The 27,984-nt window shown below is 45.0% G+C and overlaps 1 protein-coding gene and 1 long non-coding RNA gene across 5 annotated transcripts; one reads left to right on the top strand and one right to left on the bottom strand.

Moving 5' to 3' along the window:
* Positions 1–924: 924 nt before the first annotated feature.
* Positions 925–18,306, bottom strand: PLA1A (phospholipase A1 member A). Of its 3 annotated transcripts, none has more exons than XM_001233531.7 (11): positions 18,065–18,306; positions 16,512–16,713; positions 13,044–13,221; positions 11,946–12,054; positions 9,055–9,156; positions 8,092–8,181; positions 7,396–7,563; positions 6,372–6,461; positions 5,807–5,915; positions 2,681–2,845; positions 925–1,419 (listed from the first exon to the last, which is right to left on the bottom strand). In XM_001233531.7, the coding sequence occupies exons 1-11, from the start codon at positions 18,135–18,137 to the stop codon at positions 1,335–1,337; spliced, it is 1,371 nt and encodes a 456-aa protein (XP_001233532.2). In that variant the 5' UTR covers positions 18,138–18,306; the 3' UTR covers positions 925–1,334. The 3 variants fall into 3 exon arrangements, 2 of the variants coding, with proteins under 2 accessions (XP_001233532.2, XP_040501865.1); XR_003071823.3 differs by lacking the exon at positions 925–1,419 and adding an exon at positions 5,631–5,740 and having other exon boundaries at positions 2,711–2,845; XM_040645931.2 differs by lacking the exons at positions 16,512–16,713; positions 18,065–18,306 and adding an exon at positions 15,231–15,271.
* On the top strand, positions 17,769–26,587 carry LOC121106553. Of its 2 annotated transcripts, none has more exons than XR_005839075.1 (4): positions 17,769–17,985; positions 21,975–22,198; positions 25,563–25,618; positions 26,461–26,587. It is a non-coding gene; the product is annotated as an uncharacterized LOC121106553 (long non-coding RNA). The 2 variants fall into 2 exon arrangements; XR_005839076.2 differs by lacking the exon at positions 17,769–17,985 and adding an exon at positions 21,302–21,591.
* Positions 26,588–27,984: the final 1,397 nt, after the last annotated feature.

Raw genomic sequence — 27,984 nt, forward strand, 5'->3', positions numbered from 1 at the left:
CCAACTGCAACAGTAATTGGGTGATGGGCTTCCCCCACCAGACAGGTCTCCTCCAAGCGAGGTCTGAGGCCTCGGGATCTGGCACTTGGCTGAGCACAGGAGGTAACTCTGCACTGACAATGTCTGGTGGAGTGACAGCTCATGCCAAGTGACTTTTCTGCTTTCTCAAGGCTGAGATGCCTTTAGTATGTTCCATTCTCTTGACTATGGTGTTCCTAGTACACTTCTGTCTCACTCAGTGATGCCAGTCCAGGGAACTTGAGAGGGTGATGTGCAGAATGAGTGGGTTTTGGGCAGCAGTGAGGGAAGATTTGTGTCCTCTTTAATTTGAAGATATGTCAAGGTGGTGGAAAATGGATGGAATGGATAAGGGCTGCTTGTGAGTGTATGTTTCCCTCATACTGTAGGCTTATGCCAGTACTTTCCAGATATCTGCTACTTTTCAAGGTCTAAAGGGCTGCACTGAGCTCTCGGGACTAATTTGTGTTAGGTAGTCCTATAGCTGCAGTCCTCTGTTCTGTTATCTTCTGTTCTGGGTGGTTGTTTTAAAGCAGTGCAGAGTTGTATGGAAGAGCACTGCTGTGTTTCTGGTGTCCATGTGAGCTTCAAAGAGAACAAACCAACAGCCAGAAGAGCTGCTACAGCTCTGTCATGGGGTGAGAATCCACTTTGATTACATAGCACGAATACTTCCATGAAATCAATAGGCTCTCTGGCTGAAGGTGTCTTGTAGATGGTAGAAGTGAGTTCCCAACTGGGGAAAGCTGCCGAAGCAATAGGGATGTGATTTAGTGGTGGATTTGGTAGTGCTAGATGGTGGTTGAACTTGACCTTATAAATGCTTTCTGATCTAAATGATTCTATGATTCTGTAATGCTTCCCTATTCCAAGACTGAACCAAAACTGCACTCCCCACTCTGAAGATAAATAATACTTTGCACCTTTAATGCAAAGATCTCAGGACACTTCAATAAAACACAAATGAATCATCCTAATACTCCCTGTGTAGGAAGAGTGAAATTATCTTCTTGTTTCATAGTAGTTCAAATCTTGAGATTAAATGACTTCCCCATCTCACTTTTCAGACCTGGGAACAGAACCTGTGAGATAAAAGTCTCAATACAGTCTTTTTACTGAGAGATCTTGCAACTGCTTAGTTTTGTAATCGCTGATGTACTGCTTGCTTCTTTTCTTCATATCCACTCCTAAATGCAGGAAGTAAAAAAAACACCCATCCAGTTCTGTAATGAAAGTGTCATCCGTGAGCAGAGAGCAGCAGCAGGTTTAGGACTCCCTCTCAGATTTGGCTATGCATGTGTGCTCCAAAAGCAGTGCTAGGCGCAAGCAGCAGACAGCTGGAGAGAGAGTTCTGTGTTGTCATAAAGAGTGAGGATCCGGGGCAGACAGAACATGGTCCTGCTGTGGGAAGAGCACAGGGAGGTCAGACTGTGTGTTAGCAGGCAGGGGTTGCTGTCCTTAACACAGGGACAAGCAAGCTACTGATGGATCTTGTGCTGCTTTGCAAAGGTATGATGAACGTGTGCTGAGCTGTAATGAATTGGCTGGACTTTGCTGCTCTGAGCAGTTGTGTGATGAGTGCAGTTGTGAACCTGTGCAACTTCACAGCTTCCCACCTGCATCACAGCCAAGTCCAGTGCTCAAGTGGTGCAAACTTCAAGGCCACGTGCAATGCTATCCCATTCATAAGTGGCAAAAAACCACATATCTGCACATCCATCACTGCTTTATAGTTCTTTGCTCTGCTAAGCATGCTAATGAGGAATAGTCATTACCCATAAATACCTGAAATCTACAAAGGAATGACTATTTTCTCTGGGCTTATAATACATTTTGCTGCCTTGTGCTCGACTACCCTTGCTGCCCTTCAGAAAATAATCTGAACGGAAGATGTATTCTCTGCTTTGGAGTGCCCACTAGCTTGCTTCAGCCTGGAGCCAAGGTAAGTGTTGGCTCAGTAACAGTATGGAAAGAGTATAATGCATCTGTACAGACCCAGTTATTTTGCCCTGTCTACAAGAACTTAGGATCTGCAACAGCCCTGGCAAGTGTACTGTACTATGGAGAACATCGTCATCTCTTTCAGAATGAGAAGGTCTTGGTTGCTTCAGCTCTGGGGAAGGTAGTTATGGCTGAAGGTATGTACTGTGCAGTGTCTGGCTCCAAAAATGCCAGAATGGTTGTCTTCAGCCTCAGTGCTTTGTTAAATTGTGTGAGGTGCGTGTGTGAATAGACACGAATCTCTATTTATGGTCTTCTGTTATCTCATCCTGAAAGATTTGCATTTCCATCATGTTTCAAATGGGGACCCATTGTAGGAATGGGGCAGAGGAAGAGAACAAGGGGGGACAAAACCAACAATTCCATTTAGTATGTGTTTTTGTCATGGTTTGTGACTTCACTGTCTTCAAGGTGAGGTGAGTGGCATTTTCCCTGTGTGGTACAACACTTTTATCCTGAGGGAGAGACTGAAGAACACTCATGGAAAACCACCTTGGTAGTTTTTCTCTCTCACAAGTAGGAAATTACTTATAGGGGGATGCAGAAGGATGGGAGAGACTTCTTTACGTGTTTATCAAAACTAGAGAGAGAATGCATTGGTATAAACTACAAACTTCATCCCCAGCTCTGTGCATCTCTGGCAGATATTCCTGTGACTTACTTGTTACCGAGAGGCAGTGGAGCTGCACAGAACTTGCCAACAATGTGTGACTCATCCTTCCTCCAAAACCGATTCTTGGGGAGGTATTTGAGCGTCACGCTGTTTGTCTGGCAGAGGGGAGCCCTGTGGGCCAGCAGCCGTCTGCCCACCTCCTCCTGCTTAGGTCTGCAATGGAAGGGAAGAGACGTGAGGGTTGGTGTTCAGCCAACCTGTAGATGCAGACTGAAACACTGGAGGAACCTGGAGCGCTCATCTGAACGCTTTGGGTTAAAAAAAATGGAGTACAAAGACTCATCTGTCAAAATACAGGACATTATAAGAGAGTCAGCAATTGAACGTATCCTTCTTAGCCCTCTGTTCGTGTTTCATCTCTGTAATCAGGAGTACTTCCACATAAAAATTACTGTCATGAGTTAGACACTTTACATAAGTGCATAAATCATGGGAGGAGTATGGACAGGTTCACAGAAAATAGAAGTGTTGGGAGCTAATGAACACAACTCACCTTTGGCTCTGAATGTCCCTGAAATGTGTTTAGCTAGAAATAGGGAAACTACCTTCAGGAATCATTGCTGCATGCCTACGTTGCCTTCTTTATGCTCTTCTGTAGATATTTACTTTAGGCCATGCTGAAGGTGGAATGCATGGATAGATGGATTTTTCCCTGTCCTTATGCTCTTTGCCAGGTAACATGAACTGAGGAAAGCCAGAGCAGCTAATTGCCAGAGCCTGGTAGCAGGCTGTATGCCCTGAAGTGATGCTGCCCAGCTGCTTTACCTAGGTGGGCTGCCCCCCTTCCATGGCGTCTGTCCTATGGGGCATCCTATGCCTGACCTACTTGGCACCTATTCCCTTGTACTGTTTAAGAATGTGTGTAGTGGAGTCGATGAAATCTCAAAAGCGTTTGGTGACTGTCTGCTAAGAAACATGACAAAGGGAAGAGATGACAAAGGGATCAAAAAGAAACTACAATTCTGGTAACCAAAATAAGTTGAGGATCAGGCTGATGGCTGGACTCAATGTTGTCCCAGGCCAGAGCAGCCAATCCAAACCAGTGCATCCAGTTCTCTTCTTAGACTGCGGTGGTAGATGGTAGAGTTTTATGTGTGTGGCTTGAAGCTGTCCAAAATGAGAAGCATCATTAAATTGTGGTTATAAAGGTGAATGATGGATGACAGATGGAAAACAAACTGAGGAGAGGCTGTCCCTTTAGAGCATATTGTGCATGGGCAGGATCCAGCCATGCCGTAGGACAGAAGAGCACAATTAATTAGGCTGAAGAAGCTCATTGCTTGGGCTGGCATTCTGTCAAAGCCCACGCTGCCTTTGGGTGCATGTAGGACTCTGGCTAACTTCAGAACTATGTTTTCTTGGGTATGGGGGATGATGTCATGTTACATAATGTGGTACATAAGCAACACTGGTGCAGTGGGGAAATATGCCATGTAAAAGGCTCCTTACTCTGTCAGCCCCGTGGCAGCTGTCAGGCTTGGGGACTCATCTCCTGGGGACACAGTGAGCAGCACGTGTAGGGTAATGGCATCTGGACTTCTACCTGTGCAACCTATTGTAGGGAACCTGCTTTAGGTGGGGTTTGGATTTGATGATCTCTTGAGGTCCCTTCCAACCCCTGCGATTCTGTGATTCTTAAGAGGGCACTTAAGTGAAGCACAGCTGCTGTCTTCCAGGGCGAGGGTGTCCCTGGATAGCTGTAACTCTACTGTCTCACTAAAACCGGAGGGTACAGTAAAGCCTTGGGATTGCCTGGCTGTCTTGCTTCCCAGGCAGATTTCTCTCCAAGGCTCATGTGTCTCCTGCTGTGCACTTGACAAACACTGTGTCTGACAGCTGCAAAAGGAAGTGCTGCGTGTCTTGAACAAATTGTGGGTCTTGATTTGACCTATGTGTTGCTATTTCTTCCTTCCCACACCTTTGGAGAAGGCGGATTTCACTTCCGAGTTTTCAGGGCTGCTTGGATCTGCCTTTGCTTCACTGTGGGGTTGGACAGATGTGAGCTCCATCAGGCTGGAGTATGAATTCCAAATTGCAGTCTGGAAATTCACAATCAAGCAGCTGTGTCATGCTGAACACCCTCCAGTGGGCGTCCCCATTCCCCAGTTCTCACCTCTATCTCCTGGTGCCCAGAATCAGAGCAACAGAGTTAGCTTTAGCTTTGTAAGGGCTACGTGGGAGCCAGTTTTGGGTCCCCTTTGAACCTAGGAGGGCTGGCTGGGGTCTTTAGCAGACTGCTTTCCTGCTTTCTGACACTGTATGTCTACATGGTGGTTACCAGCCCCTGGCAGTGGACAGGAAGTTGTGAGAAGAAGTGAGGAAGACTTACTTCTGGGGAACTTGTCTATGGTGGTGAGATCCTCTTGAGGCATTGGCTGGAAGCTCTGTGCCTGGTCTTCTAATTCAGTTGTGGTTTGGAAGAGGATGGTGTTGGCAAGAGAGAGCTGACTGTTTACAGATCATAAAATCTTTAAGGTTGGAAAAGACCACTAAGATCATGTAGTCCAACCATTGACCCATCACCACCGTGCACACTAAATCATATAGTCTTGGTGTCCTGCCCAACAGACTTCTCCCCTACAATGGGGGCTATGGTGTTACTGCAGAGACAGAAGTATACTCCTGAAAGCTGAACGTATATCTGACTGTGCAGGGATATACTTGTTTTCTTTCTGCAACTGCTATCCTAATGAGCATCAACAGAAATGTTTGAGCCAAGAACATCAGTCTAGAACCTCCAGAGGATGGGGTCTTGCTCTAGCCGGCTCTGTCTGGCACAGTAGGATTAACTATCTGAGAGTGATTTAAATCAGCACCAGGCACGGGTATGGTGTGAAAAAGGAATCATCATAACAGTACTAAGGGGATCCTGGAGTACATCTCTTGGTTTGTGTACTTGTGGACTTCATCAGAGTTACCAAGTAGTGGTAGCACATACCTGATTCTCGAAAGCATTTAAGGTAAACGTGTAGGAACTTAAGAAAGACTGTGGTTCATCACACAGTGGCTGCACTCAGGGAGATGTTCCATCCTTGTGCCTTTCCTGGACTGGGAAAAACATCCTTACACATGGAATTGGGAAAAAACAAGCCAGAAGCATGCACTGTAACTCACATGGTGATCTTTGTCGTGTCCTTGGTGCTGTTGCTGAAGAAAGTGATTTCAATGCTGGTGATTACATTTCTTATCTTCTGCAAGCGGAACTCAACGAGGCTGTGGTGAACTGAGCAAGAGGGAAAGTACGTGGGAGTGAGGGCACGTGCTGTGTGTTAGACCTGCCCTGCCTAAAGAAGTTATTTCTAGCGCTCACTGCCTGGCACCACCAGCACAGCTAAGATTAAGCAGGTGTAAGAAAGAAAGTAGTCTGTGGTTTTGAGAGACACAGTGGGCAGATCTGCATACTCTGATGCGAACAGACAGGCGTTTTCTGTACCCTTCAATTCAGCCCTGAAGCCAAGTGGCTGTGTTAATACGAGGCTGTACCCACACTAGTAAATCCACTGGAAAGGGCTTTATAGGGGAGATGTGCAGGGTTATTGCTCTTCAGCTATGTGTCAGGGATCATCTGCGCCACAGCAGCTGATTCTGATGGGGGTGGTAGGCTGTCACTACTTGGCCTTGCCAGATAGCCTGCCTTATGGTCCCCCTTCTGGCTCATTTTTTCTTCTTTGCTACTTACCACAGAATGGTGCTGAAGAACTGGTCATTAAATAAGCGTTCACTTCCATAGGCAGCCTTCTCATGTTGACAACTGCCTGCTCCAGCAGGCCTGTGGGAGGAAACAAAGCCAGAGCAGAGAAAGCCACGAAGGACCCAGGACGGAAACAGAATTGGTTCCAATTCACCTTCACTCCCAACTTCACTGTCTTGGAGGACAGACCCTTTCTTTATACTAGAGGAAGCAGAGGTTTGTGGTGTCTGTTTGACAGGTTAACAGGCCCCCAGAAAATCTCCTCCGACTATGGTAGCTAACCATCAGCAACATACCTCTTAGTGGCTTTGTGCAGATGCAAGCCAACACAAGGTGCTAGGACAAAGGAGACTCAAGGAGCTGGGAGATGGTATTTCTGGCTGAAGTAAGAAGACATGAACCCACTAACCAGGTGACAGTGTGGCTTTGCTGAGATAGGAAGGGAGTGAATGATCTGAGAGCCCCTCTGTGAATTCCTCTGGTACCAGTAACCAAAACTACTAGAGGACACTTCCTTTCCTCTTGCCACAGCTGTGATTCAGAAGGCTAAAAGTGGCAAAGATTACCTTCTCCCAGTCCAGGTGGCTTATCTTTAGGGCAGCCGTGGCAGCAAATTATGAGAAGGAAGTGATGTAACAAAACTTAGTAGTCTGCAGAAGATTGAGAGTTTGGGGTTGGGCTAAAACTTCCAACTGCTTCTCTAAGCAAGACATTTTTTGAGTGAATTGCCCATTTGCTGGGCAAGAGATTCTGGAGAATGTCTTTTAGTATGAGCCCCGTGAAATGTTTAAAGATCAGAAATGTTCAAGACACTGGTGTTCTTCCTTGGACAATATATGAGCATTTGGCTTCTCTATGGAAGCCTGAAAATGACACAGTTTCTCCCTGTCCCCAAATAGCTCCCATTCAGATCCTGCTTGGAAAAATCTCAACCACGTCCTGTGGGTTGTGCTGGCACTCATCAAGAATGTATTGTCCCCTGCTCCATGAAGGTCTCACGCTGATACTGTACCTATTCTGGGACAGGAGAATAGGAAGGGATCACCACAGTCCACGCAATGTCCATTCAAAAAATCTTGATGACTTGTGCAAGGGAATGCCACGATGGGACAGGAATGTTTCAAGGCACTGACATAGAGATGTACTGCCCTCATGTGATCACAGATCAGATACTTGTAGCCTGCAGGGAGATATGCACGCAGAGAAAAGCAGCCATCAGCCTTTTGGCTGCTTTTGACCTTTCTGCAGGTTCCCAAGAAACAAAAAGTCAAGAAATAAAGATTCTGCAGTTACTTCCTCTCTGCAAAATAACGTTCTGTTGAACATCTCTGTGACTGCAAACCTAGATCTCGCTGCAACAGAAGTCATGCAGAAACCCAGGAGCCTGTCTCTCATACTGAGAGGCGAAGGGCACATGGCTTCCTTGTCTCACTCATTGTGCCACTGACGAGGACCCAAGCCCTCTGTAAAAAGGGAATAGCTTTGGCTCCCACCTGTACTTTGACTTACATGTGGTTTTAATTTCAGCTGCTTTTTGTGCTGCTGAGGAGATGTGGGCTATGAATCTCTGCTGCCACGTCTTTACAAATAAATGTTGCCATGCTTTGACATCTGCTCTGACTGTGGCAGTAGTTGGTTGCCACAAAGCATTTTCACAGATTGCTAAATGGCCACGAAATCTCTTTGCTTGGCCACAGAGTATTCTCACCTGCAGAGATGAATCGGGGGCATCCTGGCTGATCTTTGCCTCCATTGACAAAATAATCGATGTGGCCTACAGGGATCCGGATCCCAAAACCTGAAAGTAGATGAAATGCAACTTTATTCCTATGCTCAGCACTACTGTAGGCTGTACTCTACATGGTGTTTGACAGGGCCCAGTAACAGGTTGAATGTGAGTAGTGCCAGACGTAGCTTCCCCATCACCCATTTTATTTACACAGCGAGAATGTATTTCCCGTTCCTTCTCAGATGCCCCCATTGTGGACAAAGGTTTGTTGCACGGAGCAGAGAGTGCTCTGGGATCTGCCATAAAAATGACTGGCCACTTTGGCTTAATCACTATCTTCATCACTCCTGCTCTTGATCCTGTGTAAAGGAGAGCAAAACTGAACGCAACCTTCATGGGTTATGTTATGTTGGTAGAGATTTTTGTGGTCTCCAAGCAAAGGGTGTGACTGAAAGGCAAATGTTTATATTTTAGCACATTTTACTTAGCAGAACCTAAGTGTCTTAGGAAAGTTAATCCGTTGCTGCACCACCTGTGGGTCTGACTCCATTACTTTCTCACAGTGGCACCTTTCTGTTGCCACGTGAGCAAAAGCAAAGCAAAGTTAGACACACAAATTCCTTGCAAGTGGTAAAAAGCACACTGATCTTGTTCTGCAGAAACTCACTCTGCTGTAGCAGGGTTATGGAAGAAATATGTGCTGGAAGATTGCCCTGTGTCTACAGCACTAAAGCTCCCACCTGTTGCTGTGATGTGCACTGGGGTATGGATGCCTGCCAGCGCATTCATCTCTGAAGCCTATCTAATCGGGGAACATCCTCAGACCGGACCGGAACTTGTGGTCATCTGGCATAAATGGGACAATGACCTGCTTGGTTCTTAGCAATAACGATGGCAGGATAGACAGACATGGCGGGCTGAAGAGGAAAGAAGCCAGCTTACTGTCAGCATCGGTATGAATGGCTTCCACAAAGAGGGCATCCCCAGGGTCCAGGCGTTCTTCCGGGCTGGCTCTGGTGTACTTAGGGCCTGCGGGATCCAGGCCTGCAACAAAATCGAACACCCCAACAACAAATGCTCATCGGACCCTCTCTTTCTTATTTCTGGACCAGTAATTTTATTTAAAGCTTTTTAAATCGTTGCCTGGCAGAAGTAATTAATTATTCCCTCCTTGCATCGATCATAGCTCAGAAAGCTTTCTGCTCCCACTAAGCTCCACTGCAGCTTCCTTACCTTGTCTTCCACTGCTCCCAGCCACCCATTTCCATGCATCGGCTCTGTACCAAACAGCCCACGAAGCCTCAAATTTCTAGGCTGTAAAGCCATGACTGAGCATCAGGTACCTCTATCAGAGTAGGGGCACAGCATATTTTGGGTTTTCAGTGAGAGGGATTCAAACCTGCAACACCTTCCCTAATTGTACTGTCATCTGTAGTAGTGCTACAGCCTGAGCAATGTCCCTGGAGATCTCGAGCTTGGTGATGAATTCAGCATTGTGGGCGTTAATCAACCTAAGCTTTACAAAGATTCAGTACTATCAAACAGTCTTATAGCAGAAATACTTCTGAGCCCTCTCCCCACAAATAAAATCAAGTTCTCAAGCAGCCACTGATGTTTTTGGCTGAAACTTGCTCCTAGAGCAAATTCTGAGGAGCCAGAGTAATACTGCAAATTTTCTTTGGCAGTACCAAGGAACAGCTTAAAGATCATGTTTTTATTCTGGCTGATGTTTATTCTGCTCCCTTTGCTTTGGAAAATAACTTCACAAGGCCTTTTTCACTCCACAGGCACCAGCAATAGTTTAAGCAGCAGCTCTGCTCCTTGTAACACTGCCTCAGAGCTGGCCAGTTCAATTGCCTTTTGGACTAAGTCCCATTAATTCTCTATGGAGAAGGTGTTATCAACAAAACACAAACTGACATGTTTGCGTTTGTGTGTGGAAGCAGGGAGGAGGAGAAGGGAAAGAAGAAAAGTTATTTCCTGTCCTACCTAAAAATAAATGCTATCAAAGGGACAAGTGGTCAGAAGAATGTACTGCTTTTGTTTGTCACCCACATTCTTTTGCCTCGTCCCATGCAAAAAGCTGAGAGGTTCCCTGCTCACTTCTACAGAGCAAGTTTATGGTAAAGGCCTTAGGAGAGAATAAGAGGTGTTATTCACTACACCTTAAACTTCTTCCTGAGGAGGGAGAAACGCTTAATACAAACAGCAGCCAGTTCTAGCGCAGCTCCAAGGTGAACCTGTTTCTATCCTCTGTTTTCTCTGCTGGTGTCCTCCATGAACAGAATTATAGAATCGTTCAGGTTGGAAAAGGCCCTTAAGATCATTAGAGCCAACCATCAGCACTACCAAGTCTGCCAATAAACCATGTCCCTGAGTCCTACATCCACCCATCTCTCAGATACTTCCTGGGATGGGGTTTCCACCACTTCCCAGCACAAACTGCATGTATGGAGACGTACAGCCTGCACTGTAGCTGTGCTCTGTGCAGCTAAATTCCCTCAGGATTCCTCTTTTTCTCCTCCAGAAACAAATTGTTCTTCAGCAATATTAGATATGGGCTGTTCTTTCCCATTCCTGTACCATTTTTCTTTCCTGCACAATGAGGTATCTGCAGGAATAGGCATGGTTTAAAGAGACTTCTAGTAGAGCTAAAAATGAATTGGATGCATTGACCTGCAGAGCTTTTATTACGTTTGAACAACAGAAAGGCAAAGGTCTCCAACTGAAGTTAAATGTAATGTTTTCTTGGGAAGGAGTCTGCTTCTACTCATCCGAAAATGAAGCTGATGAGAAAATGCTGGTACAGAATGATGGTTACCCAGAGTCCCTCCAAACATACACTTTCATTCACAGCTTTAACAGGAACCCATCATGAAACTCTGCTCCTGGTAAGAAATGCCTGTAGTACATGCAATGTGTGAAGCTATGACATGTGAAGTGTGAACCAAAATTTCCTGTGGAGTGTCTCTCCTTGAGGCCATTTCTGCGAGGCAGCCCAGCGTGGGCTAAAGCAGACTGGGAACCATATTCTGTCTACCTCTGTTCTTCCTTGACGGCTGTTCAGTCTGTGTCTCTTCCTCCTTTCACTCCCACTAAGATAAATCTCCAGCCTTGGAGTTTTCTCAGACTTGACAAACCCTCAACAATTTGATCTGACTTAGCAGGCAGCCCTGCTTTGAATGGGAGGTTGGACAGGAGACCTTCCAAGCTCCCTTCTCAGCCAAATTGTTCTGTGACTTTATTCCAGCCCATACCTAAAAGCTGGAGGACTCTGCATGAATTTAAAAGCTCTACATGCCATGATAAGCCTCTAACCATCTTTATCTGTAATTTGCCCACTGCAACCTCTTCCTCACACCTAAGACTTTTGCTGTGTGTTTTCAAGGCCGCTTCTGATTTGGTACATCTGAATTTCACTAATTTCACTATTTCACTAATAACGAGATCTCATGACTAGGAAAGCTCACTAGTTAGAAGAGAGCACAGGCAGAAGGTCTCTTCTGTGTATGCATTCTTTTGGTACTGTGGAGGGGACTGATGGCTGGAAAGGATTGTCAGGAGCTTTTGAAGCTAGGAAGAAGCCCCAAATCATAGAATCATAGAATCATAGAATCGCTAAGGTTGGAAAAGACCCACAGGATCATCCAGTCCAACCATTCGCCCTTCACCAATGGTTCTTGCTAAACCACGTCCCTCAACACAACATCCAAAGCTTGGATTGATTGAGCCTACAGGCACTTAAAAGATCACTATGTATGACACCCCTTCCCTGACATTTCATTCTCTTCATTGAATAAGAAGTCAGGACTCAAGTCTCAGTTTTACCATACCTGTTATCCGTCCCAGCTGACCATAATGGAAGTGCCCAACCAGTCCCCCAACATGCGCACCAAGGCTCACACCAATAATGTGAATGGATGTTGCAGAGACTCCCAGGGCCTGCAGATGATCATACAAATATGTATTTCTATAGAAGAAAGGTGAAATACCCAGCAGCTCCATAACACTCGTGATGTAGGATTGCTTTGGAGGTATACAGTGGAGAACAAACTAGATGTGGGAATGATGGCTATTGCCCTTTCTGCTTTTCAGAGTCTTTCTTTTGATCCACACATGCAAAACCAGCTCTAACCAGGTTGGTCAGATGCTTCTGATCATGACTACGTAGCCTGTTGCTCCTCTTTCCATGGTTTATTTCAGACGGAACTTCCTCATCTCAGCTGAGTAACTTATGTTCCCCCATACAATCTTTTCCTCAGTAAAGCAAAGGAAGTAATTTTATTTCACTTTTATACCACTATTGTGCACATTGTACCCTTACTCATTATTTTAAGGTTACATTTTCAGAGTTAAAGGATTTATTCATAGGTTGAACAGCCAGGTAAAGCACAGTCACTTAGACATGATGTGAGGTGACTCCATCTGAAGGGATCCTGCTGGCTGCAGGCTGTTCTGCATGATGCAGTAGCATACAATGGGTGAAAATGAGACCATGGGAGTGAGATGAAAAATCCTGCCTTTAAAATATGCTGCAGTACTGAGGCTTATGAGAAACTAGAAGTAGTCTTCTGTGGTGTAAGCAGGAGAGATTGGACAAAAAAGTCCTCAAGTAGCTGGACTAGAGCTCAGCACAAACACAGAATGGATGCTGGGGACCAGAGTGGCCCAGTAATTTGTACACTCTGTGACCAAATCAGTAATGAGGGGTGACAGATCTCTCCCCTCCCAGCCCTATCTCCATCCTCTTGATGTCACAGCTGCTCCAGGAGTGTGAGTGCACACTCTGGCGCATACCCAGGATCTCCCATGCTGTGCAGTCAGGGTCTATGGTGCAAATGCTACACAGAGTTTATGCATGGCTGGTAAATGCAAAGTTGTACCATCCTCACTGCATAAGTGTTGTTCAGTTGTACTGTGCATGAGCTTACCAGGAGCTTGTTGATGAAGTGTGAGATGAAGAGGGCCAGCTGTGTGACGTTTTCCACTGCGGAGTGATAGGCTCCTGTAGACCCATGGACCCAGTCCACTGCAATCACATTTACCTGACTTATGTGCAGTATTGCATGGACAAGCCCTTCAATCCAGGAAGGTTTTGTACCCAATGCCCTGTGGAGTAATCAGAAACAAATATGTTAGGTGTTTTCTAAAGCAGGGCAGGTGACAAAATATTGTTCACTGATGCTGGAGCTTCATATATCTCAGAGTAGACTGTCAGACAGCTGCTGAAAAGTTGTTCTGGTACCAGACACATATACCTGCCATATCATTGCTGCAATGTAGTAACAAACACTGTCCAGAATGGGTTGATTCAGAAAGGAACCAACCAAGAAAAACATTTGTAGGGCTTGGGCTGAGATCTTGGTCCTGCTGTGGTGTTCCAGTTAGCCACCACAGAGCCCACCTGGAAAGAGTGAACTGACCAGGAACACCTGGTCCTGTTCTGCTGCCAACCAGCAGGAAGTCCTGGGTCAAACCACACAGTCTGTCACTGCTACACTGGGAAAATGAGGAGGCTGTGTACTACCCACTTCCCCTATTACCACCTGGGAGTGGGGTGTGCTATGTCGTGTGAGGGCAACTGCTGATTTTCTCAAAAGACCCTGCAACTCCTTGTGTGGTTTCATCCTGGTTTTCTATGCACTTGTCATTCAGGCTTTTGCACATCAAATCAAATAACATTAAGTGGTCACAGCTGGCTGAAAAATGGCACTGTAAAAGAAGCTAGCAATATGGTGACAGGTTAAAAAAAACCCAGGTTTACATCCCTACATTTTCAAGATTAGAAGTAGTGTGTGTCTGGCAGGGATTCTAAATGACTGGCTAATCCAGGCTGCTGATGAACCAGGATATGAGCTGCAAGGAGACAATTTAAAGGGAAGGGGATCTTGAAGAAAAAGACTTCTTGAATAGAAAGACTGAAAGAAAAATGGAAAAGAAAGGAAAGGGAAAGGGAACAGGTAAAGAGGGAGAGAGAAAGAGTAAAATAAAGAATGAATGAAAGTATAAAGGAAAGATGGAAAGGAAAGGGGGAAGAGAAAGGAAAAGGAATAGGGAAAATAATTTCCTAACTTGTTTTAGGCTCCAAAAATGTGAAACAAAAAATAGACAGGTAGTCACACAGTAAAGTGCACACTCCTACTGTTTCAAATGGGGTCACAAGAGGCTGCAACATGAAGACTGTAAATTTTTTAAAAGGACTTTATGTTCCTTGGGAGAATGCTGAAAGGACTGGGAGGATAGATAGTGTTCTCGATTCTCCCTGTTGGTGTTTGGGACCAAGGTAGAAGGAGGAGAACGGATCAGTTGAATGAATGGCTGCATGGACGGTACTGTGCTAATAATTTTGGCTACTATCATCTTGGATATGCCTTCAGTAGACTGGGCATGTTGATGTTGGGTGGGATACAATTGACCAGGAAGGCCAAGGATATACTGGGCTGGGCTTATCACCAGTGCCTAATACTGGATTTGATGTGGGAAGGGGTTGTCCTTGTAAGTGACACAGAAGAGAACGCTGTCATTTTAGGAAAGAGCAGAAGAAAATCTCAGATTGGTCCCAGAGAATTTGGGGAAGGCTTCTCCAGCAAGGTAACACAGACAATAGCCCAGCTTAAGTGCCTCTATACCAATGTTTGCAGCATGTCTCTCATGTCCCTGAACCTCCAGGTGGGGGTCGGAGCAGCAATATCCCTCCCATTGTAAGAGAAGAGCAAGTCTGAGGCCACCTCATGAGGCTGAATGTATACAAGTCTATGGGGCCAAATGACATGCGTTCTAGGGTCCTGAAGGAACTGACTGCTGTGGCTGCCAAGTCACTCTCCATCATACTTGAAAAACCATGGCTGTCAGGCAAAGTGCCTGGTAACTGAAAAAAGGGAAAGATAACTCCCATTTTTAAGAAAGGAGAAAAGTAAAACTACAGGCCAGTAAGCCTCACATCTGTGCCTGGGAAGTTCATGGAGCAGATCTTCCTTGAAGAGATGTTAAGGCACACACGAGATGAGGATGTGATCCAAGACAGCCGATATGGCTTCACCAAGGGCAGGTCATACCTGACCTTTTATGTAGGAGTGACGGCATTGGTGGACAAAGGGAGGGCAACTGGTGTCACCTACCTGGACTTCTGCAAGTCCTTTGACATGGTCCCACACCACATCCTTACCCCTAAATTGGAGAGAGACAGATTTGAAGGGTGAGCTATTCAGTGGATAAAGAACTGGCTGGATGGTTGCTGCAAGAGGGTGATAGTCAATGGTTCTATGCCCAGGTGCAGGCTGGTGATGAGTGATGTCCCCCAGAGGTCAGTCTTGGGACTGGTGCTCTTCAACATCTTTATCGATTACATAGACTTATATTGTATCCTTAGCAAGTTTGTTGATGACACCAAGCTGAGTGGTGCAGTTAGTACAACAGAAGGAAAGTATGTCATTCAGTCTGACCTAGACAGGCTTGAAAAGGAACCTAATGAGATTCAACAAGGCCTAATGCAGACTAGGAGAAGAAATCCTGGAGAGCAGCCCTGCAGAGAAGGACTTAGGAATTCAGGTGGATGAAAAGCTTTACATAAGCCAGTAGTGAGAACTTGCAGTCTGGAAAGCCAACTGTATCCTGGGCTGCATTAAAAGAGCGGCGGCTTCATCTAGAATACTGCACTCAGGCCAGGGACCCCCAGCACTAGAAGGATGTGGAGCTGTTGGAGCGGGTCCAGAGGAGCTCTGTGAAGATGATCAGAGGGCTGGAGCACCTCTCGTATGAAGAAAAGTTGAGGAAGCTAGGATTGTTTAGTTTGGAGAAGGGAAGCCTCCCGGTACTTAAAGAAAGCTTATCAACATGAGGGAGCCCAACTTTTTACAGTCTGATAGTGGTAGGACAAGGGGAATGGTTTTAAACTAAAAGGGGAGATTTAACTTAAATGTTAAGAAGAAATTATTTACTCAGAGGGTGTTGAGGCACTGGAACAAGTTGCCCAGAGAAGCTGTAGATGCCTCATCCCTGGAGGTATTCAAGGCCAGATGAGATGGGGCTTCGGGCAGACTGATCTAGTAGTTGGCAACCATGTTCATGGCAGAGGGGTTAGAACTAGATGATCTTCAGAAAGTCCCTTCCAAATCAAGACATTCTATGATTCTATGATTCTGTGATTCTATGAAGGTTGCGTTGTAAAGAGAGTTGTCAACAGCATTTTTTCCCACCCCTTGCCCTGTCGCACCTACAGTCTCACGGGCAGTTCCTGGGTATGGTTTGGCACTGAGCACACCAGGCTCTGCTCTTAGTAGGTGTTTCAAATGTAGTTACTGTTGGGGAGAGTTAGATCGTCAGATGGGCAGAGGATTTCCATGCCAGCCCCACGCAGGGCTAGAATATAAATTTAACCATAATTCTCTTCTTTCTCTCACCTGAACCCATGGATTATTATCTTCGTTTCCAGGCTGCTATTGAAGCTGGAGCTCTTGATGCCATCATTAGCCAAAATTAGCTCCCCACAGCTAGGGCTGGAGGGGGTGAATAGAAGAAACCGGACATTAAGCTTACTGCCATGTAGGAAATTTGCCGTCTGGAAATCAGCACAACGATGCCCTGAGGTTCTGTTTATGTTCCCTGCAATGAGAGGGAGTGAGAAGAATATTTGGCCTGTGTCTGTATGGTGGAAGAAAAAGCTCATTCTAATTCACTAGGAATCTGGCTTCTATTAATAAAGAATGAAAGGCTAGAACATAGATTAAAATCAGCCTATTCTGGAAAACAAGTATTGCCTTAGAGCTGTTCTGCCCTTTGATGGAATTGGAGCATTGACTGGGGAAGAAAACTGTGGATGTCTGTGGACTTCTGAGAATTGTTTTACTGAGATGTGAATGAAAACAAAACAAAACAAAACAAAAATCCATCAAACCCATAACTAGTAAAAAACTGTGTACATTTAGGCTATAGATCAAGGAAAGACCTACATAGCAGATCTACATGGTGTGTATGGCTAGCCAGTAGAACAGGTTATCCACAGAAGAGCTCCATCTTTAGGCATTCTAGAGAACTGGTTGCTATTTCAGAATGGTTATAGAAGGCAACATGTTGGATTGACTAAAGACAAAATTTATTGACATGTGATGAGCAGGAAGCCAAATAATTGATGAAACGATCCCTTCTGACTTAAAAAATGGTTACTCTGTGAACTGACATAGTTGCATCCTGACAAAATGAAAACACATGTTCCTTTCCTTTTCTAGACAGGAGGAAGTGAAACAGCCTTAAATCTGCATGTTCAATTAAATATATATAAATATATCCCAAACAACCAGCTCTCACCTGCTGCTTGTTCCCACAGAAGATATTTTACAGCAGTGAGATGGAACATGGCCTAAGAGTAAACACACAAAAAAAACCCCAAAATTTGGTACTCAGATCTCCCCTTCTGGGATGCCGCTGACCCTTACTGTTGTCTCTTCTGGTCTTTCTGTGAACCAGAGAGAAAAGGGAAAGACATTCTCTGGCAGCCATTCAGAAAAACTGCTGCTCATGAACTAGCTTTACTTAAAGGGCATGCTTAGCAAAAGCAGAGCATTTCAGAAATGGCATCAGGGGAGGAGGATTGTGAGTAAAAAAAAAGATCCCAACTAAAGCAAGAAGTGGAGGTGTGGCATCTATATATTTTCGCAGATTACACTTGCTCAGCTTTCAAATTGGGAGTTGCCAGTGCCAGAGGTCAAGTGGTCTCTTTTCCACCTCCCTGCACTTCAGCACAATTCTGGAATGCTCTTTTAAATCATGTTAGTGGAGTAAAATCACTGAGACAGATGGGATAAGGAAGGACTTTTCCCGTGCTGGCCATTCTCCTGATGTCTAACTGGATTACAGCAAAGACCTCTTCAAACACAGGTATGCTGAGGAGAATTTATGTCAGATCCTTCTGTGTAAAGCCTTCAATCCCTTGCCACACATTCATGCCTTTTCTTACCTGCTTGTGCTGAGCTAAGCAGCAAGATGCCAACGAGGACAAAGAGGGGTTTTCTCTTCGGATCCTCAACCATCTTCCTGTTAGTCCACTACAAGTATGAGGACTGTACACAGAATAGCAACGGTGGTGGGTTTCTCATTCGGCTTGGCTTGGTCAATGATCAACTAGGCTCTGCTCTTTTGGGAAAACGAGTAGGGGCAATCTCCTCTGCTCTTGTTTGATCATTAGTCAAAGTCTGTGTCAGCAGAGGCTTCACTGGCATTTTGGTTAAAATAGATGTTGACACCCCTTTCCTTCCTACTTCCTTTTCCTGAAGGCGAGAGAAGTAGTTGCAAGGTTTCATAATATGTTTGTGCCAGGAAGGCTCCTAGCAGAACCTTACATCTAAATATTTACCTACTGCATCAGTGTCTTTCTTTTTGGTGCACGTTGGCCTTCCTTGCGGGTGAACAGGCAGCTTTGCCTTTGACTGCTCTAAGTGGCAAGAAGCAAAAGAGAAAGCTCATTCCCTCCCCAGCTGGAATTTACAGCTGCTTTACTTGAGGAACAAACTGAAGAAATTGATTCAGTCTGACTGGAAAGATGACCAGAAACCTTTCCAAAAGCACTAGGCATTACCTTCATTTGCAATTAACTGGGAATAGCAGTCATTTCCTTACCCCAGCTTGCTCTGGCCAAGGGTACTGGGGCAGAGCAGCTGTTTTAGGTAGAACTTTTTTTTTTACCAAGACATTCCTGAGGGAAATCCCCCCCAGTTCTTGTGACAAAGTTTGGCAGCATGAACTGCTTGGCCCCAAGGGCTGCTGAAACCTTGGCCCAACTGCATCTTCCAAGACACACAACAGACATGCCCTGACCCTGAAACACTTACTTGGCTCTGTGGTCACGCAGGCTTATTGTCTGAGGAACAGATTCTCAATGTTTCTTCAAATAATATGTTATTGAATTGGTGTCAATTGTCTACCCAACCAATTTTCCAAGATTTGCATTGCAATGCAAAGAACCAGGCTTCCAGCCCAGCTCAGGTGAATTCCAACACTGCACAACGCAAGCTAACTTAAGACTGCATCAGAGCCCAGCCCACTCCCTCATCATTACACCCACAAACTGCACTGATCTGATTCATTTCTTAATGAAGAAGAAAGGAAATAACCTTCTATAATCCTAACGATAAGCTTTGCCATTTCATGCAAGCCTCCTTTTTGCTCCACTATGTGAATGTACAGATTTGTTAAACACTCTATCATGCAATAAAAAATACATCTGAAAAGAATAAATCTTCATCATATTGAAGATTCTGTTGCCCTAGCACCTTTTTTTCCCCTGTAATCTCAGTATTCAACTATTCTATGAACTTTTTCTGCCAGCATACTGCAGTGGTCCCTCATGCAAACAAGAGAAAACCACCTTGCTGCTCTGTGCTTAAAATGTTTTACCAGTAAATCTGTTTTAATGTAAAGGTTTTTCTTTTTTTTTTTTTTTTTAATTTGTGAACTTGATTACAGTAACTACAGTTATATCCATTCTGAAATGTATTGTTGCCCCCATTATTTTACTCCCCACAGGGAGAGCCTGTAATAACAGTAGGGGCTTTTACACTGTTGAAAAAGCTTCCAGCCCATACCAAATTGAAGCTCAATGTGATACACTTCAGTCAGCCAACAAACAAATGTGATTTTATGCACACATTCTTATCATTGTGGAAAATGTCACCACCTCACTTACAAAGCAACATCTGGCAGCAATGTATCAGCATTTTGACATGCCCAGATGTCAGGAGGAAATCTGACTGCAGGAAGACTCACTTAAGTGTGAAAGCAATTAAGTGGCAATGAAAACAATGCAGCCTGAGTAGCAGTGTGTGGCTGTGGGGAAAACAGATTGACATACCAGCACGGGGTGACTAAGTCCACTCCTTGTCTTCTCTGCATTCAAGGAAGGGGATGAAACTCTAGCATGGCTTTGCTCATGGTGAGTTAAGGGTGGTTCTATCCCACTGTTGGAATACTTGACATCACAGCTCCTTTTCTGTCCTTTGCCCCTAAGTGAAAGTATTCTGTCAAAGAATCACAGAATGTCTTAGGTTGGAAGGGATCATAAAGCCTATCCAATAACAACCTCCCTTGCCATGGGCAGGGTGGCCACCCACCAGCTCAGGCTGCCCAGGATCCCACCCAACCTGGCCTTGAATGCCTCCAGCAATGGGGCATCCACAGCTCTCTGGGCAGCCTGTTCTGGCACCTCACCACCCTCTGAGTAAAGAATTTCTTCCTAATGTATAACCTAAATTACCCCTCTTTTAAAACCACTCTCCTATCACTATCAGACAGTGTATAAAGTCAGTTTCCCTCTTGTTTATAAGCTTCCCCCAAGTACAGGAAGGCCTCAGTGAGGTTTCCTCAGAGCCTTCTCCAAGCTAAACAAGCCTAGCTCCCTCAGCACTTCTTCAAAGAAGAGGTGCTCCAGACCCTGCTTCACATTTCTTCCTGCTCTCTCAGAAGATCACATAACCCACAGGAAGGCTATCATGGGCAGGGCAGGAGACAGCACCCTTCAAAACAGTTTCATCCAAAGCCCCTGGCTTTTGGGAGGACATTTTCCTTGTCAAGCAGGCTAGTCAACTGCAGGGAGCTGGTGAACCAGTGTACTGCAGAAAGGTATGACATTTCTGGAGTACTCACTGTGACTTGCCCAGAGAGGCTGTGGATGCCCTGTCCCTGGAGGTGTTCAAGGCCAGGTTGGATGGGGCCCTGGGCAGCCTGGTCTAGTATTAAATGTGGAGGTTGGCTGTCCTGCCTGTGGCAGGGGGGTTGGAGCTTGATGATCCTTGAGGTCCCTTCCAACCCAAGCCATTCTATGATTCTATGATTCTATGCCTGTGACTTAGAGCCTCTGCAGTGAAGAGAGCAGGAGCAAGGACAGAGGAACAGAAGACTGAGTCATGGGCTTCGGTCACTAAGCAAAAGGAACTTCTGGGATTGAAAGAACAAGAGCAAATGGCGTTAAACTGAAAGAGGGGACATTTAGGTTAGATGTTAGGAGGAAATTCTTTACTCTGTGGTGAGGCACCGGCACAGACTGCCCAGAGGAGCTATGGGTGCCCCATCCCTGGAGGCATTTAAGGCCAGGTTGGATGGGTCCTTGCGCAGCCTGAGCTGCTGGGTCGCAGCCCCGCCCACTGGGTGGGCTTTGAGATCCCTTCCAACCCAAATCTTTCTGTGATTCTCTAACAGGTCTGACACAGTCTGTCAGTTCTGTGCTATGCACGTAGGCATGTGGACACAATCTAGCTATCGTGTTACTCTTATTTTATAAAGAACAAGGCTCGGGCAGGATGACCCAGCTGGCCGCCCGGCTCAGCGCTGAGGCGGCAGGGCGCAGCCCAGAGCCCTCGCCTTGGACAGGCGGGAATCCTCCTCACAGCGAACTGCTTGGAGCTCAGCACACCCGCCCCTCCCACTGGAGGGAGGGAGGCCATCACCAGTCAGAGTGCCGGGGGCAGCCGCCCATTCCTGCGTTTTATCAAGGTAAAATAACTTGTCATAACCATATGAGAAAATCTTAAGTCATAAGTGATACTGGTCTCACAGAATTGTAGGAGTTGGAAGGGACCTCTGGAGATTTTCTAGTCCAGCCTCCTGCTAAAGCAGGTTCCTTACAACAGGTTGCACAGGAGAGCATCCAGGTGGGTCTTGAATATCTCCAGAGTAGGAGATTTCCCTGCCTCTCTGGACAGCCTGTTCAGTGCTCTGTCACCCTCACAGTAAAGAAGTTCTTCCTCTGCCCAAGTGCACACAGTATGTCAGTAACACCTTGACTTGTCATGCAAGTTTCTAGTCTTGCAAACTATGTTTGCAGCCACTCTTCAACTATCCTCCCTCACCTCCTGAATCCCACCCTCCTTTTCCAGTGCCCAGGTTTAAAACACTGCTCTTGTTCCCCCGTCTCTGGCATCTGGAAAAGGAAGTGAGAGAGGAGCACAGAGCATAATCCATCCTGAAGACTTGCATCTTCACTCTCCTGTGGGAAACTTTGACGTGTGGAAGCTGCCAGGGCGTAGCTACAGCTGCATTCTTCAGCATCCCTGCTCGACACGTAAGGGTTGCTGCTGTTCCCAGTGCCCTGCCAGATCAGGTATTCCTCGGATAAAACCACAGACTTGCATATACAGTGCTTAAAGAGTAAAGATCATGTTGAGGCAGCGTAGGACTTCAAAGGAGAGTGGTCTCAGTAGGTCTAAAATCAGTCACTGGAAATTCAGGCCAAAACTGAGAATGTACACAAGGCGGAAAAAAGTGGCAGTGGTGACTGTGGCCCAGATTCTTCAGACTGTTGTACAAATATATAAGGTGAATAAATTTCTCACTAACTGCACCAGAGAGAGAACTGCTGTGCCACTTGTGCTGCAGACATCAGCCAAGCTTCTGCCAGCTTTAGCAGGATCAGGACTTCATTCCAAGGGCAGATGAGATAAGGGAGAGATACCAGGTGAATGAACTAGAGGAGCTAGAAGCATTCTGTATCTGTAGCGAGGCTCTTCTGGAAGGAGGAGAGTTGATTCCTGTGTGTCCTGAGCATCAACTCATTTTTAAGCAGTATTACTGTTTTGCTGGGCTCTTTTTAATGCTTTGATTTTTCAGTTGAACTTTTTACAAAAATTGAGGGAGGGGAAAACAGCCTGTAAGAGCAGAAGATACTTTATACACTGTTGATCGTGGGCTCACAGGAATGCGTGAGCCCTCACCTCCTGAATCCCAGCCTTCCCACCCTCCCTTTCCAGTGCCCAGGTTTAAAGTACTGTTCCTGTGCCCCGGTCTCTAGCATCTGGAAAAGGAAGTGAGAGAGGAGCACAGGGCATAATCCATCCTTGGCAACACTGTGGGTTGGGGTTTTGTTTTGTTTTGTTTTGTTTTTCCTGACTTCTTCTAGAAGTGTTTTAACCCTGGGGGTAGTTTTCACAGGGTTCAGTGATCCTCTCTAACAGTTCACCATCTCTGAAATCTTGGGGTTATAAGTCTGTGTTACTGGTCCAGAGATAGGAATGCTGGAAGTAGCTCGAGTTCCTGTTGTTTGTGAAGCAGAAGTGAAAACTATGTAATCTGAGGAGAACTGCCCTGAGGTGAAGTTAGCTAATAGTGCTTGTGTGTGTTTAGGCTGCTATATTGGGATTTGCTCTTGCTCCACTGGTGTGAAGCATTACTAAGTATGGGAGGGCTGTGAGTGCAGGTGTTGACCACTGTGCCACACTACTTGAGGGTGGTAGGCTGCCTATAATAATGGTAATGTAGACTGTCAGCACAGCATATACTCTCATCCGGGGGTACATGCAAAGAGGGGAACTCACTAGAGATGGAGATTTTCTCGTAGATATGTTTGTTTACTATGGAGTGAATAGACATCTAGAAATTAGCTGAAGTAATGCTTTGGCAAAAAGAAAACACCCAAGTGAAGTTGTCACAGAAATAAGAGCCCACATATTTACCTTCACAGAGAGGAATATCTTTTCCAAGTGGGAAGTGTAGCCCAGTGGATTCTTGTTAGAAGTGTATTTTAGATGCATCTCCTCAGAGTTTTGTTGGTATCAAGAGGCAAACTTGTAAGGGCTAAGAAAACTTGTTTCAGCTTTACAATCAGTAATTGACAGTACTTGGCTCAGAGCTTCCATTCCAGATCTATGAAGAAACAGACCTGAGCTGCAAAATGTTGGATTAGATTATGTCCTTTATTCAAACACAGGACTTCAGATGCATTGCCAGAGGTGGGTGGGGGATCTGAAAGTTGAGAAGTTCCCATGTGCTCCCTCTTAGTGGTACGAGGGAGATAATCTGGAGGACAAGAGCAAGGGAAACAGATGGGTTGAGATGAAGACAATGTAGTAAGCACAGAGTGGCAGGAAGGGAGCTGGGATTGTTAGTCTGGAAAAGAAGAAACTCAGAGGCCTTATTGCTTTCTACAACTGCCTGATTGTAACTTGGTCAGAGTTGGTCTCTTCTCCCAGGAAAATATCAGTAGGAAGATACAAGTGATGCAAAGGGAGTGACAGAGGTGTTTTGCTGCTACACATAGTTAAAACATTGGTGTGTGGGCTGCAGGCAGCCCCGTGTTGTTCAAGGGCAGCGGTGCGCATCCCCACTTGCCACAGTAAGCAAGCAGAATCCTCTGTTTTCTGTCTTATATGCAAGATTTGCTGTCACTCCTATACAAATCTTATTTGCTTCTGCAACAGCCTGGAGTTTGGGAACAGGATCATGTCTATGGCCTGCTGGGGAGGTAGGGAGCAGTGTGTGAATATCTGCCTGTCTTTCAGTGCTGAGCATCTCGTCCTGGGTCCTCTGCAACTGCAGACATCGTGATTCAGAGGGAATGTAACTACTTGGGGGAATTCACAATGGGGGGAAAAAAAAAAAAGCCTGAAAAAAGGGTAACTGGAAAGTTAGAAAAAAACCAAACAAACAGAAAACCCAAAAAGCAAAGCCAGCCATACCCTCAGCTGCATTAAAAGAAACATGGCCAGGAGGTCAGGGGAGGTGATCCTGCCCCTCTGCTCTGCGCTGGTGAGACCTCGCTTGGAGTACTGTTTCCAGATGTGAAGTCCTCAGTACAGGAGAGACATGGACCTGCTGGAGGGCCACAAAAATGGTCCAAGGGGTGAGACACCTCTCCTATGAGGACAGGCTGAGAGCTGGGGCTGTTCAGCCTGGAGAAGAGAAGACTTCGAGGTGACCTGATAGCAGCCTTTCAGTATCTAAAGGAGGGCTATAGGAAGGAAGGGTAGACTCGTAGTCTGTGGTGATAGGATGAGGGGAAATGGTTTCACGCTAAAAGAGGGAAGTTTTAGGTTGGATGTAAGGAAGAAGTTGTTTGTGATAAGGGTGGTGAGGCACTGAAACAGGTTGCCCAGAGAGGTTGTGGATGTTCCATTCCTGGAAACATGGAAGGTCAGGCTGGATGGGGCTCTGAACAGCCGGATCTAGCTGTAGGTGTCTCTGTTTATTGCAGGGGAGTAGGACTATATGACTTTTATGTTTCTGCTGTCTATTCTAATCCTGCTTTTCTTTTTTCCTTCAATCCATCTGTCTTTCACAAGAGTGAATGAAGCTAATATCTTCCAGCTTTAAGACACATGCATTTTGGTGCCAGGAGTGCTGTTGTGTGTTCTTATGAACGACGCTAGATCATCAGCCCCTTAAACAGCCAAGCAGATTGGAGAGTGCTGGGGAAGAGTAACACAAATCCTTTGTCATGTAGGTCACTAGACCAAGTCATACTGTTTCAATGGGGAACGGCCAAAGTGTCTGCCATCAGATAGGAGTTCTGTGCCCTCCTGGGGTGTTCTGGAGTTAACAGTGGTTGCACGTACACTACTCAGTCTGGTTTCTTACCTGAAGTATTGGGATGAACACAGGGCCAGAGCGGGATGATTTTGGCTTGTAAACAACTGTGTTACCCTTGAAGAAGTTTTCTGTATTTTTAATTTTCTAAATGAATGTTTTCACAGTTTTGGTGGCTCAAAATCATGACGTTTGTGTGATGGGCCTGGAAAAGATGACACAGGTAGGGAGACGGCCCCAAAACAGGGCTTTGGCTATTTTTTGTTACTTGTTTTTCCCTTGGGCAGGTCAAAATATTCTAAATTCTGCTATAAAGCTTTGTTAGAGCTGTGTTTCTAACCAGTAGTTCAGAGGTCTCTGAAGTTCACGATGGGTTAGAAGAAGATAAAAAAGGTTTTATAAACAAACAGAAAAACCCTCCTTCTTTTGCTGCTGCACTTAAGTGTGGTTTGAAATGGCTCCTGTTTCAATTAGAGACTCTTTCAGGTTGCAAGGAGAAAATCTCAGCATTAGTGTTGACACATGTAGGAGGTAAAGAAAGAAGATGTGGATTCTTTTCTCAGCTGGCTTCTTAGGGCAAACCTGTGCAGCTCTATCACTTTAAGTAAACCCTCTTCAGAACGATTTTGTAAAGCTGTAAGCAGGTATGTAATGCAAACTGTGGTTTAGCAACTTACGTCAGTGCTGGTGGGAAATTAGTTGTAAAGCTTTCACTAAACTGGCTTAACATACAAGTCGTCTGAAGAATGTGCTATATATATATATGATATAAACAATGAAACTGTCACTTTCAGGTAGAGTTGTATATTTTGCAAACTGCTGTGTTACCCCCCACGCATTTCTTAAAAGAATTCCTGTTTGCCTGCAGTTGCAGAAATATGAGGGGAGGATTAATTTTGCATCTGGCCTTTCACAGTGTAAAACATATTAATGTGTTCTCGGTCAAGAGATTTCCATTCCACTGTCAGCTTAAACAGACTCGTTGCCTTAGGAACAGTAAATGTTGGTGGATGAATCACTAGACGAGGAGTTGAAACTACCTGCATCTTTGTGTCTGTTAAACAGAACTGAGCAAATGCCTTCTCTGGACTTCAGCTTCCCTCTTGATACAATGAGAATGAAACTGCAATTCACTTCACCATCTCTGGAAAGGAAAACTGGGTGTATATGGAGGATCCTCTTTCATAGTAAATATGCAAGTTTCCCTTTTGTATGGTGTTACCTCTTATTTGCATGCAGTAAAATACAAGGATGTTTCTCTAATATCTCATCATGGGGTCTTTACTTTTAATAGAAAGAAATCCTCAAGCAGACCTTAAGTAATGAAGTGCTTTGGTTTCAAAGCTTGGGTGTATTGCTGAAAAATAGTTCACACACCAACATTCCATTGTTTTCCACAAACAGCTGATAATAAGGACCTTGTTTGGAGTAGTAAGAGGTCCTCCCTTACCTGATAGAAGGAAATATCACTCATGATGACAGTGAGGAGAAGAAAACTAGGAGACCCTTGGATTTTGCTGGCGATTGCAACTGATGCAGGAAGAATGGGTGTAGAATAGTGTTCCTCACTTGGAGAAACACGACTTGTTTAGATGATGGGGAGTTCACCAGCTTTCAGGCCACTGTCAAGAGTGACTGATTCACATTTTGCTGGAGTAATGTGAATCGTGCTTGTGTAAGTCACACTTGGAAATAACCTCAGCAGAACTGATGGGCTTGAGGGAATTGTGTCCTAGAGAGCACTGTTAGGGTTTTTTTTTTTTGATTGTTTTGGTCTTTTCTTGAAAAAGGTATATATGTATGTCTATGTATGTCTATATGTATGCATATATATATCTACATATATATACATATGCATGTATGCATATATATGTCTACATATATACGTATATATACACATGTGTGTATATATATGTAGTTATATATATGTAGTTATATATACACACATATGTGTGTACATACATATATATACGTTGTGTATATATATGTAGATACATGCATGCATGCATATGTATATATATGTAGATATATATATGCATACATATATACATACATAGACATTGGTCATATACCTATATATTGGTCAGGTACACTGTTGCTCATTTTTAACAGTAGGTGGTGACTGCAGGTACAGACGTAGTGAGATGATAACTTTCTCCATGCATGAGCAAAGGCCATCCTGATGGTCAGGAAAACAAGCAGACAAATCAGGAGATCAGCTTGGCTAAGCAAACTACTGACAAGCTTTTTTTTTGGCTGAAACAACTAAGTCTATGACCTATGAGAGGATCGCAGTACTGTATGCCTTGATTTGAGCAAGGCTTTTTATGCAGTCTCCCCCAGCATTGTTGGAGACTGAAGTTAGGGTGTCCTAATCTGAATAAGTGTCTGTGTATACGGATAGGAAATGTGTTAGAATGTCAGGCCTGCCATTAGCAGCTAATGTGTTGTTGTTGTTTTCTTTTTTCTCCTGTGGATGCCAGTGGCAAGTGGACTACTGCAGAAGTCTGTTCTGGAGCCTGCACTTTTCAATATTTATTTATTTATCGTCTTGGACAAAGAAGTAGAAAACAGTGTAATTGAGTTTAT

Source organism: Gallus gallus, chromosome 1 (genome assembly GCF_016699485.2).
Source record: "Gallus gallus isolate bGalGal1 chromosome 1, bGalGal1.mat.broiler.GRCg7b, whole genome shotgun sequence".
Classification (NCBI taxonomy): domain Eukaryota; kingdom Metazoa; phylum Chordata; class Aves; order Galliformes; family Phasianidae; genus Gallus; species Gallus gallus.